The sequence below is a fragment of the Oryctolagus cuniculus genome, chromosome X (assembly GCF_051225735.1).
Source record: "Oryctolagus cuniculus isolate XC-2025 breed Fujian yellow rabbit chromosome X, ASM5122573v1, whole genome shotgun sequence".
Taxonomy (NCBI): domain Eukaryota; kingdom Metazoa; phylum Chordata; class Mammalia; order Lagomorpha; family Leporidae; genus Oryctolagus; species Oryctolagus cuniculus.
Window position 1 is genome coordinate 4,607,896 of NC_142888.1, and position 17,635 is coordinate 4,625,530.

A 17,635-nucleotide genomic window follows, 5' to 3' on the forward strand; every position below is an offset into this window, starting at 1 on the left:
ACACAGGCAATCACATCAAGCTTGCATAACCGCAGAGACTATGAGCTTTATAAGCTTTTGTATTTTAAGAATCCCAGTATTCCTGACATTATTGAATGGCCTCTGGAGAACTATTGTTACGTGAACATGAGCTTCTTTTTCTTTAACCAGGTCATCACTGTATTTTCTGCTTCTAACTATTATGAAGAAGGCAGCAACCGAGGCGCTTACATCAGACTGAGTTTTGGTACCAGCCTTCGATTTTTCCAGTACCAAGTAACTAAGGCAACATACTCGAAGCCTCTTCACCAAAGGTGTGTATCCGCTGAGAAGACTGGGCATGGGGATTCATGACTTAGTCCCAAGTGGCGAGGAGCAGTCACGTGAGTGGAAATAGCCACTTTGGGGTTACTCATTCATATAAATAAAATGCAATAATTCCAGACACCAAGTGGTGAATAAACCTGAATTTGAAAACCAGAGGAGGAGCAATTTGCAGTTCACACATCTTTAATGGACAAAGCAGTGTGCACTCATGAACATGACTGAATGTAGAGAAACGGAGGGCTCCCACCTACTCAGTCCTCCCTATAGCCGTCTGGGCCCCCCCAACGACCCTGTCTGGTCGCTCCCCCTCTCTCCTCTCCCACGAAGTGTATGTGACTGAAATAGCAGGTGGCTCTCTTCATGTGATGGCAGTGATGGTGCTCAGAGTGTGTACCCCCTTTCTCCTTTTAACATTATCTTTCTTTTCTTTATTTTTTTTTACAATAAAACTAATGTGTTTATAGTTAACAACAGGAAAAAAACAGAAAGTCTCATCAAAAGAAAATGTTAATAATCTTTTCTCCCCTTACTTCTCAATAATCCTTTTTCCATAGGCAACTAAAGCTAACAGCCCCTTCCACCTTTTTCTTCTTGCCCTGTAGAAAATAGACAAGCAGTTATTCATTTATTGAAGGAATACTTCACTTATTTTGAGCACCTACTATGTGTCAAACACTGTTCTGGGCACAGCTTTCTGTATCACAATACACAATCACAATAGGCAAAAACCCCTTCATCACACACACATCTCAGTGTGAGGAGGACACGCGCACCATATGTAAGGAACTCATACAGCTACTCAATAGCAAAAAAGGCAAATATGCCAATTTACCAAATGGGCAAAGGGCCTGAATAGATATTTTTTCCAAAGAAGCCATTCAAATGGTCACTATGTATGAAAAGATGTCCAGTATCACTAATCATCAAGGAAATGCAAGTATACAGCAAGTGGTATATAAAGTTGACCCACTTAAAGTATGTAATTCAATGATATTTAGTGGATTTAGAGTTGTACAGCCATCACCTGTATGTAATTTTTAAAGTGTTATTTATTTGAAAGGAAGAGTGATGGAGGATGGTAGGGGAGAGAGAAAGAGAGAGGGAGAAAGAGAGAGAGGGAGAGAGGAGGAGAATCTACCATCCACTGGTTCACTCCCCAAATGTCAACAACAGCTGGGTCTGAGCCAGATCAAAGCCAGGGGCTAGGAACTCCATCTAGGTCGTCCATGTGGGTAGCAGGACCCCAAGCACTTGAGCCATCTCCTGCTGCTTCCGAGGGTGCTCATCATCAGGAAGCTGGATAGGAAGCAGAGGCGGGACTCAACCCCAGGCACTCCAGAATGCCCCCCACCACCACCTTTATGTAATTATTAAACACTTGTACTACTCAGTGAGAAAACTCATGCCCATTAGGGGTCACTTGCCAGTCACCTCCTCCCATCAAAGCTCCAGGCAACTACTAATCTATCTTCTCTCTATGGATTTGTTTATTCTGAACATTACTTATAATTAGGACCACTCAGTTTGTGGTCTTTTGTGGCTGATTTCTTTCTCTCAACACAATGGTTTTGAGGTTCATTCTGACATGTTGTCACGTGTGTCAGCCCTTCATTTACTATGGCCAAATAATATCACATTTCCTGAGTGGATCACATTTCGTTGATAATTCATCAGCTGATAGACATTTGGATTGTTTCCGGTTGGAGGCTGTTACGAATAATGCTGTTACGAACATTCATGGACCACTTTTTATGTATATGTATATTTTTTAAACTGATAAGAACAGATATTACACTTGATCTTAGTCAAAAGGCCGAGAAGCAATGTGCATAGGTATGTTTTTTTTTTTTTTTTGACAGGCAGAGTAGACAGTGAGAGAGAGAGACAGAGAGGAAGGTCTTCCTTTTCCCGTTGGTTCACCCTCCAATGGCCGCCACGGCTGGCGCGCTGTGGCCAGCGCACCGCGCTGATCCGATGGCAGGAGCCAGGTACTTCTCCTGGTCTCCCATGGGGTGCAGGGCCCAAGCACCTGGGCCATCCTCCACTGCACTCCCTGGCCACAGCAGAGGGCTGGCCTGGAAGAGGGGCAACCAGGACAGAATCTGGCACCCCAACTGGGACTAGAACCCGGTGTGCCGGCGCCACAAGGCGGAGGATTAGCCTAGTGAGCCGCGGCACCGGCCCATAGGTATGTTTTTATTTCTCTTGGGTATATACTTGAATCGCTAGGTTTTATAGTAACTCTATGTGTAACATTTTGAGGAACTTTTAAACTGTTTCTCTAAGAGATTGCACAGATTTCCATTCCTGCCATCAGTTTGTGAGGATTCCAGTTTCCCTGCATTCCTGACGACCTTTGTTACTGTCTGTCGTTTTGAGTACAGTCAGCTTAGTGGGTGTGAGGTAGAGTCACACTGGATCTTGATTTACACTTCCTTAGTGATACATGATGCTGAACATCTTCGTATGTGCTTATTAAAACATTGATATATCTCCTTTGGAGAGATGTGTATTTTACATTCTTTTTACATGTTATTACTCTTTTCTTATAAGAGTTCTTTGTGTAGTCTAAGTACATGTCACCTATTAGATATATAATTTGCAAATATTTGCTCCCATTCTTCGGGAGTCTTTTAACTTTCCTGATGGTGTTATTTGTAGCACAAAAAAAATATTCATTTTGATGAATTCCAACTTGTTGCTTGTCCTTTCAGTGTTTTATCTAAAAAGTTATTGCCAGGGCCGGTGTCATGGCTCAGTTGGTCAATCCTCCGCCTGCGGCGCCGGCATCCCATATGGGCGCCGGGTTCTAGTCCCGGTTGCTCCTCTTCCAGTCCAGCTCTCTGCTATGGCCCGGGAGTGCAGTGGAGGATGGCACAAGTGCTTGGGCCCCTGCACCCGCATGGGAGACCAGGAGGAAGCACCTGGCTCCTGGCTTCGGATTAGTGTAGCTCCGGCCATAGCGGCCATTTGGGGGGTGAACCAACGGAAGGAAGACCTTTCTCTCTGTCTCTCTCTCTCACTGTCTAACTCTGTCAAATAATAATAATAATAAAAAAGCTATTGCCTAACCCAAAGTCATAAGGATTTATTACTCCCTTTTTTCCTAAGAGTTTGATAGGTTTAGTTCTTATATTTAGCTCTGACCCATTTTGAGTTAATTTTTGTGTATAGTGTGAGGTAGGGGTCCAGCTTTATTATCTTACATGTGGATAGCCAGTTGTCCTAATAACATAGTTGAAAAGAGTATCCTTTTCCTATTTACCCATCTTGACACTTTGGTCACACATCAACTGACCATAAATGTAAGGGTTTATTTCTGGATTTTAAATGGTGCTCTATAGATCTATATGTCTATCCTAAGGTAGGAACTACAGTATCCTGATTACTGTAGCTTTATATGAGTTGAGCATTCCTAATCTGAAAACCTGAAATCCAGAACACTTTCCATGCCAGCAAAATCTATACAAATATTCTAAAATCTGAGCAGCTTTGAAATCTGAAACCCTTTTGATCCCAAACATTTTACATAAGGGATACTCAACTTTCAGTAAGTTTTAAAACTGGAAAATGTGAACTGAACTTTGTGCTTTTTAAAAATATTTATTTATTTGAAAGGCAGAATAACAGAAACAGAGAGGAGAGAGAGAGAGAGAGAGAGAGAGAGAGAGAGAGACAGAGAGAGAGATCCTATTCCCTGGAAATGGTTTCACTTCTTTTCTAATCTGCATGCATTTCTTTCTTTCCCGTGCCTAATTGCCATGGCTAGAACTTGCAGTACAACGTTGAATAAAACTGGCGGAAGCAGATATCCTTGTCTTGTTCCTGATCTTGAGGGGAATGCATTCAGTCTTGGACTATTAAGTGTGGGGTTAGCTGTGTGGGGTTTTTTTTTTTTTTTTTGGTTGATAACCTTTATTAGGTTGAGGAAATTCCTTTCTATGCTTAATTTGTAGAAAGTTTTTATCATGAGAGGGACGAATTTTGATAAATACCTTTTAATGCATCTATTGGGATGATCATGTGGTTTTTGTCTTTTATTCAGAAACCCTGATTGATTTCAGATATTACCTAAAATGTGCATTCCTAGAATAAATCCTGTTGCTGATGGTGTGTAATGCTTTTAATATGTTCTTCGATACAGTGTTATAATTTATTGAGGATTTTACAACTTTATTCATAATTAAATTCATATATTTGTAAGAGATATAGGTCTGAGTTTTCTTGTGATCTTTGTCTGATTTTAGCATCAGGGTAAAACTGGCTTCTCATCAGTATTCCCACCTGTGGGGAGCAACTGGGAGCAACTCAGACTAGACTAAGTTACTGGAATTAAGACTTATTCTATGCATCTGCTCTCCCACAATATGGTGCTGGGAGAGGAGGAAACAGCTTCTACACAGCTGCCTCCAGTTCAACCAATAAACTGTGGGACCTGCTCCTGATTGGAGGAGAGCAGCGTACTCGGCGTGTGGGTAGCAGAGTTGGGATTGGTGGAAGAGGACTATAAAGGAGGAGAGAGACAACATGCACCGGGAACATCTATCTGAAGGAACACCTGTGCAGCCCCCGAGAGAGCCGGCCGGTGGTGTGCCGCTCCCCCGCGGAAGTGGGGAAAGTGGCTAGGGGGAACCGCCCTTCCACGGAGGTGGAAGGGACGGTAGCCAACCCGGGAAGAACCAGCAGCAAACCTGGGGAGGGCCGAGCAGACGAAAGAACAGCGCAGGGTCCTGTGTCGTTCCTCCACGAAGAGGGGGAGCGACACCCACCTCTTTTATTTCTTAGAAGAATTAAATGTTTAATAGAATTCCCCAGTGAAGCCATCTAGCCTTAGGCTTTGCTTTGTGGGTTGCTTGATTACCTATTCAATCTTTTTACTTGTTACAGGCATGCTCAGTTTTTCTATTTTTTCTTAAATAAATCATGGTCATTTGTGTTTATCTGGGAATTTGTCCATCTCATATGGATTACCTAATTTGTTAGTGTACAATCATTCATAATATTCCCTTATAGTCTTCCTTACATTACTGGACAGCAGTGATGTCCCCTCTTTCATTCCTGATTTTAGACATTGGGTGTTAGACATTGAGTCATCTCTCGCTTGCTCGCTCTCTCTTTTTTTTTTTTTTTGGCCTGTCTAAAGCTTTGTCAATTTTTTTATCCTTTCAAAGAACCAATTTTTGGTTTTGTTGATTTTTCTGTATTGTTTTTCTATTGTGTTTTCATTTCTTTCTGTTTTATTATTTTCTTCCTTCTGCTTACATTGGGTTTAGTCTACTCTTCGTCCAGTTTCAAAGTAGATTATGTTGTTATTTTGAGATCTTGAAAGTTTTTTTCATTTTATCTGAAAGGCAGAAAGAAAGGGAGGAGGGAATCTGGGCCAGGCCAAAGCCAGGAGCTGAATCTGCGTCTCCACACGGGTGGTAGGGACCCAAGTACCTGAGCCATCATCTGCTGCCCCCCAGGGTGCGCTAGAATCGGAAGCAGAAGAGCTGGCACTCGAACCAGGCACTCCAGTATGGGATGCTGGCATCCCAAGTGGTGTCTTAACTGCCGCACCAAATGCTTACATCCCTCACCCCTTGTCTGTCTGTCTGTCTTCTTAAATTTTCCTGAAGTCTATTTTGTCTACTATTAATGTGGCCATTCTAGCTGTCATTTTTGTTACTTGCCTGGTGTTTGGGTTTTTTTTTTTTTGTCCTTTCCTTTTGTATCTCTTTGTATCTTTGAAACTAAAATGTGTTTCCTGTAGAAAACATAATTGGAAGTTGTTTTGTATTTGCACAATGTCACAATCTCTACCTTGTGATTTGCTTATTTTAATCTATTTGCATATCATGTTATTGTTGATATGGTTGGATTTACATCTGCCATTTTGATTCATGTATATACATGTACACACACATATATACATATATATACACATATGTACACACATATATATCATATATATGATATATAATATATATGATATATGATTAGCCCTCCATATCCACAGGTTATGCATCTGTAGATTTAACTGACAACAGATAGAAAGCACTTTAAAAAATTGTGTTTCAGGGGCTGGTGCTGTGGCATAGCAGGCAAAGCCACTGCCTGCAGTGCCGGCCTCTCATATGGGCTCTGGTTCAAGACCCGGCTGCTCCACTTCTGATCCAGCTCTCTGCTATGGCCTGGGAAAGCAGTAAAAGATGAGACTGCACCCGTGTGGGATACCTGGAAGAAGCTCTTGGCTTTGGATCAGTGCAGCTCTGGCCATTGTGGCTATCTGGGGAGTGAACCAGTGGATAGAAGACCTCTCTCTCTCTCTGCCTCTTCCTCTCTGTAACTCTGACTTTCAAATAAATAAATTTAAAAATTAATAAGTAAATCTTTTTTAAAAATTGTGTCTGTACTCACCATCTCAGTTTTTGTCTTTTCATTATTCCACAAACAATACAGGATAATAACTATTTTTTTAAATATTTATTTTATTTATTTGAAAGAGGTAGAGACAGAGAGAGAGGTCTTCCATCTGCTGGTTCACTCCCCAGATGGCTGCAACGGCCGGAGCTGCGCTGAAGCCAGGAGCCACGGGTGCCACATGGGTGCAGAGGCCCAAGGACTTGGGCCATTTTCTACTGCTTTCCCAGGCCATGGCAGAGAGCTGGATGGGAAGAGGAGCAGCCAGGACTAGAACCAGTGCCCATATGGGATGCCGGCGCTTCAGGATGGGGCTTTAACCCACTGCATCACAGTGCCTGCCCTGATAATAACTGTTTATTTAGCATTTAAAGATGATTGAAATTACATGGGATAGTGTCCACAGGCTATATGCAAATACTAGGCCATTTTATAGGAAGGACTTGAGCACATGTGCATTTTGGTGACCTTGGGACATCCCGGTGTGCATCGCCTGTGGATCCTGAGTGGTGACTGTGTATCTCACCACTATTTTGTTCCTCTGTTCCTCCTTCATTTCAAATTGGGTTTTGTAAATGGTCTGAGGCAGATGTTAAGTCCAGCTGATTAGCTAACTATGTTAGCACTATTTGTAAAAATTATTCCTTTCTATTTGCTTGTAATACCACTGTTGTCATGTGTGTTGTTCCCATACATCACTGGACATATTTATGAAACTTCCGTTCTGCTTGTACATCAGTCTTCTCGTGTCAATACCTGTTACTTTGTTTCAGTAACTTAATGATAAATTTCAGTATCTGGAATAGCAAGTCCCTCTTTATTTTCCTTCATTTTCAAATAATTGTTCTTGTGAATCTTCAAAATCCAAAAGAAAACACTATTTGTCACCCTTTTAACATTTCACAGAATGCATACATGCGTATGTATATACATATGCGTATGCTCTTTAGTTAATAACATGGCATGTGTGAAGCTAGGCAAATCATTTAAAGTAGAAACTGGTAAGCACATTAAAATGGATCAGGACAGGATGGCTGGTATAACTTTCACCTCATGATTTGTTGTCTTAACACAGGGTGAATACTATTGAAAGCAGTGCCATTAAGATATTAAAAGAGAGGATAATTGGACGAAAAACTGACCTCATCCGTGCCTTCCAGCTTCAAGACCATAGTCGATCAGGTAATATAACTCTGTAACGCGCACCGCTTATTGACACAGTACGTCACCTCCAGATCGGTGTTCCTTTGCTTTGTTTCCTTAGGATTTCAGTTCTCCATTTTTGCTGGAAAAGAAATGATAGTGATAAAAATAAAATGTAATTCATTATTTGCTCAAGAAAAGGGCATTTTTCTCCTTTTTAGATAGCATCTTTCAACTCAGAAAACCAACAGTAGCCCTGAATTAGACTTCTATTCTGATAGTGTGTCAGACCAGATACTCTGGAGGGCCCTCCTGTTAAGCAGGTGGGTTCGGGAGGATGTGTAATTTGAAAGCATGTGTCAACCTCACAGCAAGGTAGATCTCTTAGCTGTACATCTACTCCCCGCAAAAGGTGAGTTGAAAGCACGTGTGGAGGCCGGCGCCGCGGCTCACAAGGCTAATCCTCCGCCTAGCGGCGCCAGCACACCGGGTTCTAGTCCCAGTTGGGGCGCCGGATTCTGTCCCGGTTGCCCCTCTTCCAGGCCAGCCCTCTGCTGTGGCCAGGGAGTGCAGTGGAGGATGGCCCAAGTGTTGGGCCCTGCACCCCATGGGAGACCAGGTTAAGCACCTGGCTCCTGCCATCGGATCAGCGCGGTGCGCTGGCCGCAGCGCGCCGACCGCAGCAGCCATTGGAGGGTGAACCAACGGCAAAAGGAAGACCTTTCTCTCTGTCTCTCTCTCTCACTGTCCACGCTGTCTGTCAAAAAAAATAAAAGCCGGCGCCGCGACTCACTAGGCTAATCCTCCGCCTAGCGGCGCGGGCACACCGGGTTCTAGTCCCGGTCGGGGCGCCGGATTCTGTCCCGGTTGCCCCTCTTCCAGGCCAGCTCTCTGCTGTGGCCAGGGAGTGCAGTGGAGGATGGCCCAGGTGCTTGGGCCCTGCACCCCATGGGAGACCAGGAAAAGCACCTGGCTCCTGGCTCCTGCCATCGGATCAGCGCGGTGCGCTAGCTGCAACGCGCCGGCCGCGGCGGCCATTGGAGGGTGAACCAACGGCAAAGGAAGCCCTTTCTCTCTGTCTCTCTCTCTCACTGTCCACTCTGCCTGTCAAAAAAAAAAAAGAAAGAAAAAAGAAAGCACATGTGGGAGCAAGGTGCACCAGGCAAGCACCAAGGGCTGCACTGTCCCAGGAGCAAACTCTAGTATCGGGCAGTCCTGAGACTAAACTGGTATGGTAGAAAGGGAAGCCGAATGTGTGGCTTCCACTTTAAACCTGGACCCGCAAAGTGGCTAAAATGGTACCAATCTGTAATGCTCCCTGACCCTGACGAGCAAATGCCAAGCCATCTTCGAGGGAAATATCCCAAATTTGACCCCTAGTATAGCTGAGATAAGATCAGCCAACATGAGCTACAAACAAGGAGACAGACTACCATGAATGAAAGTCAGCAGAAATAACAAACAATATATTTAGTTCCCCAAGGGGACCAGATATTACAGTTATTGAATGTAAAATAAGTAAGAAATGTTTAAAAAATAAGATGGAACCACAAACAGGCATTGGAAAATGATTTGAGGAGGAACCAAATGGATATGAAAATATATTGGCTGAAGAAGAAGCATAATAGATGGGCTACAAAGAGGCTTAAACACTGCTCAAAAAAGAATAGATTGAGTTACGAACAGTAAACCGAGAATATTTAATGTATATTTCATCAGAGTATGAGGAAGAGAGAATATGAGAGGCCATATTTGACAGGATAACGACTGAGACTTTTCCAGAACTGATGGAAGACTCCAATTCATAAGTAAGAAGGAGAATGATTCCCAGGCAGGATCAATAAGATTCAGTGCGCACTTGTCACACGCTTGTGAAACTGCAGAGCACCAGTCGCCAAGCAGGCCGAGAGGAAACACACACCGCTCCAAAGACACGACAGTGAGACTGATGGTTTCTCAACAGTTGGGAAAGCAGCCAGTGCAGTGGATTTACACACACCAAACACTGAAAGCTACATTTAGAAAAAGACGGATCACGAAAACATTAGCAAAAACAAAGCTTGATGAGTGCTAATAATAGCAAAGTAGCCTCTGAGGGCAGGTAAGAGGGTACTTCTAAAAGTTCATGGAAAATAGAATTAAAAGCTGTGTTAGTTTGGTGCAAAAATATTGTGAAATCCGTGCAGTCTTTTCATAATACGTTTTTTTTTGTCTTGAGTTTTTAAAGACTCCTCGGACATTGCAGTCAGCTCTCCATATTCGTGGGTTCTGTATCAGGGATTCCAGCAACTGTGAATTCCTGAAAATATTTGTGAAAAGACAGTTGCGTCTGCACTGGATATGTGGAGACGTCTGGGGAGTCATTTCCCCTAAATGAACTGCATGACCGATTTACATAATATTTTCATTGTATTAGCTATTGTAAGTAATTTAGAACTGAGGTAAAGTGTGTAGGAGGATATGAGGTGCTATGCAAATACTACCACATTTTCTAGAAGAGACTTGAGCATCCATGGATTTTGGTTGTGTTTCCTGGAACCAGTTTCCCACCAATTCAGCGGATACCAAGGCTGTCAATATCAAAAAAATCTTACAAATCTTGAGACCCTTTGATCTTGCAGTACCACTTCTGGGAATGATCCTAAGGAAATAATGGAATAGTACCATACCCATTAAAATGACGCTGTAGGGGTGGGCATTGTGGTGCAGCAGCTGAAACTGCCACTTGGGCCACCTGCATCGCTTATCCCAGGGCCTGGGGTGGAGTCCTGCCTCAACCTTCCTGTCCAACTCCCTGCTAATGCACCTAGGGGGCAGCAGATGATGGCTCAAGCACTTGAGTCCCTGCCACCTCTGTGAGACACTCAGATAGAATTCCTGGCCTGATGGAAAGCCAAGACACTGTGACAAAAAATGACCTACATGAAAGATCTCTGTGAGTGAGATCCTGGTGGAAAGAACGGGCCATCAAAGAAGGAGGTACCATTCTCTGAAGGGAGGAGAGAGCTTCCACTTTGATTATGGCCCTGTCTAAATATGATCGGAGTTGGCAAACTCAAGAGGCTTCCATAGCCTTGGCAGCTCATGACAAGAGCCTAGGGAGATTACTGATGCCATAAATAAGAGTGTCAGTTGTTAAATCAACAATAGGAGTCACTGTGCACTTGCTCCCCATGTAGGACCTCTGTCCTTGATAAGTTGTACTATGAGAATTAACAGTAAAACTGGTCTTCAAACAATACTTTATACTTTGTGTGTCTGTGTGGGTGCAAACTGTTGAAATCTTTACTTAGTATATACTAAGTTGATCTTCTGTATATAAAGATAATTAAAAATGAATCTTAATGAAGAATGGGATGGGAGAGGGAGTAGGAGGTAGGATGGTTTGGGGATGGGAGGGCGGGTATGGGGAGAAGAACTGCTATAATCCAAAAGCTGTACCTATGAAATTTATATTTATTAAATAAAAGCTTTCTATTAAAAAAAAAAAAAGAATTCCTGGCCTGGCCTAGCCCTGGCTGTTACAGGCATTTGTGGAATGAACAGTGGATAGAAGCACTCTATCTCTGTTACTCTGCCTTTCAAATAAATAAAAATGAATGAACATGTTTTTTTAAATGTGATTTGAGTTAAAAATATAAAGATAATATAGATCTATGTTTATTAGCATGGATGGCTATCCATGACTTATTGATTGAAAAAAACAGGTTAGAGTAAATGTATATGTGTGTATACACATGTATTTTGTCATATCAATACATGTATATAAAACATGAACAGTGTATACTTAATTTCAAGAAAATATATAGACATTTACATATGTATATGTTTATATACATAGAAAAAACTAGAAGTAATATTGTTTTCTATGTATTCAGAATCATTTAAAATGAGCATATGTAAATAATCAGAAAAAATAAATATATTTGTATTTTGGAAAACTAGAAAATGTTATGGGGAAAGGGATATTAGCTGAGAAAATGGCAGGTGAGAAATTTAGCAAAATATTAAAAACAAAAGTAAATCTTTTGCGCTTTGTATTATTTTCTGTTTTCAAATCATCTATAATAAGCACACCTTATTTTGTTCATCAGAAAAGGCAAAAACATGTAGCATCCAAAGTCTAATTTATTCTGTGTGACAGCCAAAGCAAGATGTACGGCATACTGAAGAGGTTGTAGTTATTTCTCCCTCAGGGTAGTGGGGCCTGCTAGGATACCCTAGGCCACCCACTGTTGCTGCCAAGGAGCTTGTGTTATTTTAAAAATCAAATTATAGGGGCCAGTGTTGTGTTGTAGTGGTGTTGCCACCTGCAACACCAACATCCCACATGGGTGCTGGTTCAAGTCCAGCTGTTCCACTTCTCATCCGGCTCCCTGCTAATGCTCCTGGGAAAGCAGTGCAAGATGGCCCATGTGCTTAGGTCCCTGCCACACACATGAGAGACTCGGATAAAGCTCCTGGCTCCTGGCTTCAGCCTGGCCCAGCCCTGGCCTTTGCAGGCATTTGAGGAGTGAACCAGCAGACAGTTCTCATTATCTCTCCCTCTCTCTCTCTAACCCCGTCTTTCAAATAAATAAATCTTTTTTTTTTAATTCAAATTATAAACAAACAATATGGGCTTATTTGTTGTTGTTAGGAAAAATTTCAACGACCCAGTGGGCTTTTTCCATGGAGAACGTTTTGGGGCTGAACTTACCATGGAGATCCCTGAGTTCCCACCTAGTAAATACAGACAAAAATGGAGACATTGACTATATGTCCAGCTTCCAGGATATCCACATTGAAAAACCTGTGAAAGAGGTGAGTGAGATAAAGTCCCAGGTGAAGCCTTGCTGGGGCCAAACACCCTTTGCACAAGCTACGAGAGTGACTTAATCCTTGAAAAGCTGGTAGTGGTCTGTTCAGCAAAATTGGGCATACTAAGGATAAGCCAAAAGAATATAAAAGAAAATGTTTCAGCAAGTGAAACTACATCAGAGATAGGATTCCAATGCTAAGTACAGTCTAGTGGACATCCATTCTTTCCCAGAACACACCATTTAAAATACTTAGTGTTCTGTATTAAACTGTGAGTGTATAGACTTGCTAACATGATTCAGAGTGTGCCTTAAAGATTTTTAAAATGCAAAATCCTGGGGCTGGCTTTGTGGCATAGCAGGTTAAACCACTGCCTGAGACATCCGTGTCCCATATCAGCACTGGTTTGTGTCTCAGCTGTTCCACTTCTGATCCAGCTCCCTGCTGATGCGCCTCCTGGGAAAGTAGCAGAAGGTGGCCCAGGTGCTTAGACCGCTGCTACCCTTGTGGCAGTTCTGGTCTTGTGGCTTCAGCCTGGCCCAGCCCTGGCCATTGCAGCCATTTGGGGAGTGAACAGCAGATGGAAGATTGATCTCTCTGTCTCGTCTTCTCTCCCTGTAACTCTGCCTTTCAAATACATACATAAATCTTTTAAAGAAACACAGAATCCTTTACTAAAAAGGAAGAGTTATCAGATCCCAGTACTTGTTACTTAACAACTCATCAGTGTGAGTTAGGACATTGAGCCTAGTGGAATGAGGCCGTGAGTGGCTATTTGCCGGGAAGGGCAGAGCAGAGACAGAGAAGTCGTTGTCGGTGTTGGAGACTAAAATATCCATGGCAAGGAGGCTTTGGACTTCAGAGGCAGTTTACTGTGGCGACTAAGGTCATAGGCCTGGGCTTCCCAGCACTGAAACTCAAGTCCCACTTACCAGCTGTGTGACCCACTGAAACTCAAGTCCCACTTACCAGCAGTGAGACCCCTTGAGAAAGTTACTTTGTCTCCCTGTTTTCTAAAGGATAGAATGGTAGGTGTGTTCCTGTCCTTTCTGATTGCAGAGGACCGAAGGAAGTCATCCCCAAGCTCTCCGTGAATGTGGGCAGGTGTTAGTGACTGCGGCCCTGCGGCCCTGTTCGCAGCAGCCCACCCCCGAGAGGCACACAGAGCGCAGTCTGTTTTCTGGTCAAGGAGGGTCGGGCCTCCAGGGCCAGGCGTACCTTCTCAGATTTCTATTTAAACCACATAATTTGAATTGGTGATGATGTTTCGTGTTGGTACTTTTGTTAAAATTGATCTGTGTCATTAATTCTATGTTTAACACTTCAAAAAAATCTTTATTTTAGGCTCAGTCTACTGTCATTGAAACTTTGTACCGATATCGATCTGACCTGCAAATCATATTTAATATCATTGATTCTGATCACTCAGGTAAATGAACTTGGTTCAGTAGTAGTAGAAGGCAGAGGCTAGTTTGTCTCCCTGAAATCAGAACTCTGTTTTTACCCATTTCATCCTTCACCCAAACTTGAAGAAACTCAAGGGAAAATAAATAAACTTGTGTTTCATATTATTGTTATTTTAGCTTGGCCATAAACTCTACATTCAAGACTAGAGAGTCCTACAGAGCCGTAGGTCAAACTGAAAGAACACCTTTTATAAGTCACCAGCACAAATACAAAGATAATTTACTGATAGGTTCATTATTTTAGTTACTGTTGCCAATCAAAATCATTTCTAGAGTTCTGATGGTTTGGGGAATTAAGGACTATGAAAACTCAGTTTTTGTTTAGCTTTGATGCACAATTACTTTCATGCTTAAAAAATGTCATCGCCTAACCCCCTACTGCAGAGACCTTTGAACACCAAAAAATTAATCACTGATTCATGAATGTGCATTGTTGGCTATAAGAAGGCAGTGCCCTTGTCTGTCACCCCCTTAGGGCCCCGCATTGCCTGCTGCCTTTGCTGTTCTGTGAGTCTCTGTTGTGGCCTCCTGCCATGGCCCTCACGCTCAGATTTTAGCTCTGGTGATTCCCACAGTCCACGATCCCCTCCCCATTCCTGCACTGTTGACTCGTTCTGGCTCTGGAACAATCGCAAATCACTGAGCAATCAGAAGTGACACGCGCTTCTTCTCTTCATGATCTCGCTCCCCGCTTCCTTCAGTGTCCTGATGCTCAGGCTTGCTAGTGAGCTGCTAACGGGGGCGATTCACTCAGTGTGCGCTCCCGCGCTTCCCTTAGGCGAGTCTTCAGGTGAACACTCACAGCTTTCTCCTGTCTTCTTTTAGGTCTGATCTCCATGGAAGAATTCCGGGCCATGTGGAACCTTTTCAGTTCTCACTACAACGTTCATATTGATGATTTCCAGGTTAACGAGCTCGCCAACACAATGGACTTAAACAAGGATGGGAGCATTGACTTCAATGAGTTTTTAAAGGCTTTCTATGTAGTGCATAAGTTCGATAAGAAAAATTAGACACCGAGTTTGCTAAAGCCTCCTGAGGGATTCCCTTAGTCTCTTTACAAACAGCTGGGCCCAAACAACAGACACAATCTTTTCCAAGACCCTGAAAATCCATAGTCAACAGTAGAGGAAAGTAGCCCCCAATTCACAGCAAGCAGACGCACAGTACGGATGGGTACTGGGAGTGCCTGGCAAGCTGTTAGCTGTAAGACTAGGTTAAATGTCAGCAGCTAGGATTTGGCTCCAGGTTAGAGCCCACACAGTGCCAGTGAGAAACTGGGTTCCAGCCTAGTGTTTGTCTCCTGGATGCGACCTAACCAGGAGACCACAGTGATTTCCAAACCTACTGAAAGGAACCCATAGCGCTTCAGACAAAACTGCTGGGAGCAACATCGGGAGTGAAGGCTGGGAGGAGGATTACCAAACGATGAGTGCAATAAACCAGTCCCACCTTTCAGCTGCAGTCCTCTGTGCGGATTCCTTACGCCAGTGATCCTCAGCTGTCGGGCAGTGGCCTTCAGGGATAGGCGCCTCGTCACGTCCTGGGGCAGCGGTGGGAGCGCAGTGTTAGGAAAAGCCTCGTGGTCTCGTGTCTGTTGCGGACGGGCATCCTCATTGCTGTGTGGGGTCTCGGTGGTGCATACACTGTGCAATGCTTGCATATCAAAGACAACAAGAAATTTCTGTTTAAAGGTAAGATAGATTTCAGAGTTTTTTTTTCTTTTAAGTTTGAATACTTCACAATCTAGCAATGAGCCAGATTAGATAGCCTACAGGCCTGCCTGTTACAAGCACCAGAAATAATGGACAAAATATGACAGATCTTTAAATTTTCAATTCTTTTATTAAACTTTTAATATACAGAAAAAGAACATAATTAAAACTGTAACAATATTAAAATCAGGATAGATTTTAAGTCAAAGAAGTATCATTAGGAATGCTAAAAGGAATAATTTACCAGGAAGATATACTAATTACAAACATATACCTATAACAAAGCTTCAAAATTTATATTGCAAAAGGTGATGTAACTACCAGGCTAAATTGATAGAAGATTTTTACAACTCTGTCAGTAATTGATCATGTATACTAAAAATTAGTGTATAGACTACTGGACAACCTACTCAGTCCACCTGATGGGATATCTATTTGTATATTGGAGAGAACTTCAAAACGGTTATGGAAAATGCAATTAAAAATCTATTTGGTGAAAAATGTTTTGACCATGCTTGTGAAGAAAATGAATGTTATGAAAATCATGCATAGATTTCAAAATCTTTATACCAAAATAGGTTTATTGTTTAATTCATTTTTCCACCAACTTTTTGAAGTATCGTCAATACATACATATGGGTGTATGTGTGTATCTGTAACTGTGTTTAGATATGTGTGTGTGTGTATGGGTACTCATATACAGACCTTTAATTTTAGAAAATGCACATCATTTTCAAGCACACATGGAACATTTATAAAAATTGATCATGTATTAGACCACAAAACATCTCAAATACTAAATTAAATTAGAAGCCAGAATAAAAAAGATAACTGTATTAAAATGAATAAAAAAGAGATAATAACTAGATCTACAAGAGAATGGTAAGAAAAACGTTGACAAGAATACCATGAAGAATTTTATGCCAATAATTTTAAAAACTAGGTGAATGGACAATTTCCTAGGGGAAAATATAACTTACTAAAGCTAAGTGAAGAGTGACAGGAGAGTGCAGAGACATCCAACCATTAAAGAATGTGATGGCTTCGTAATGGGTCAGTTTGGCTAGGCTGTGGCTCCTGGCTTTGGATTAGCTCAGTTCCAACCATTGTGGCCATTTGGGGAGTGAACCGGCGGATGGAAGACCTCTCCCTCTGTCTCTCCCTCTCGCTCTCTGTAACTCTACCTCTCAAATAAATAAACAAATCCTCTGCGTCAGCGTCTCTCACTTCTGGGCTGTGTTTAGCTCCATGACGCGGGCACCTGGTCACTGAAGCCCGAGACAATAAGAAGGGCTCCAGGCTCCAGTTTGTCCTCAGGAGGTGCCAGCTGGTGCTTGTGGCTTTCAGCCTGCTTGTGATTCTCCTTCCTGACCACCTGCTCTGTGGATGCAGAGCCCCAGCATCGGCCGTGGAGCCCCCAGCCTTCCAGAGCCTGCTGGACCAGCTCCCTCATTTGCTAAGTCTCTTCTCCTGGTTGTCCTGGCTCTGCCTCGGGTGCAACTGTGACTGATAGAGCTTTCGATACGGAGTGGTTCCAGAGGAACAGAATCTTACACACGAGTGCTCTGAGTGCCCTGGGGGGTGGGGGGAGGGGTGGTTCTGGAGTTGCTTTCCTAGTCCGTGCACCTACTTTCCTTTTTGAAAACTTTTTAAAATTTACTTTTATTTATTTGAAAGGCAGAGTGACAGAAAGAGACACAGAGAGCGCGCGATCATACCTGCACGGATCCACTCCCCAAATGTCTGCCCAGCCAAGACTGGGCCAGGATGAAACCAGCAGCCCAGAACTGGATCTGGGTCTCC

General features: G+C 42.8%; 1 protein-coding gene and 1 pseudogene across 6 annotated transcripts in view; one reads left to right on the top strand and one right to left on the bottom strand.

The window, feature by feature from the left end:
* The window catches only part of PPEF1 (protein phosphatase with EF-hand domain 1), a 140,664-nt gene extending 124,331 nt beyond the window's left edge, over positions 1–16,333 (top strand). For all 6 annotated transcript variants that reach the window (XM_008272402.5, XM_070067279.2, XM_051826965.3 and 3 more), the window contains 5 exons: positions 151–293; positions 7,784–7,890; positions 12,491–12,654; positions 13,996–14,080; positions 14,943–16,333. In XM_008272402.5, coding sequence (XP_008270624.1) covers positions 151–293; positions 7,784–7,890; positions 12,491–12,654; positions 13,996–14,080; positions 14,943–15,130 — 687 coding nt within the window. In that variant the 3' untranslated portion in view covers positions 15,131–16,333. The remainder of the gene's footprint in view (positions 1–150; positions 294–7,783; positions 7,891–12,490; positions 12,655–13,995; positions 14,081–14,942) is intronic.
* Positions 2,009–2,131, bottom strand: LOC127485082 (U2 spliceosomal RNA; annotated as a pseudogene).
* Positions 16,334–17,635: the final 1,302 nt, after the last annotated feature.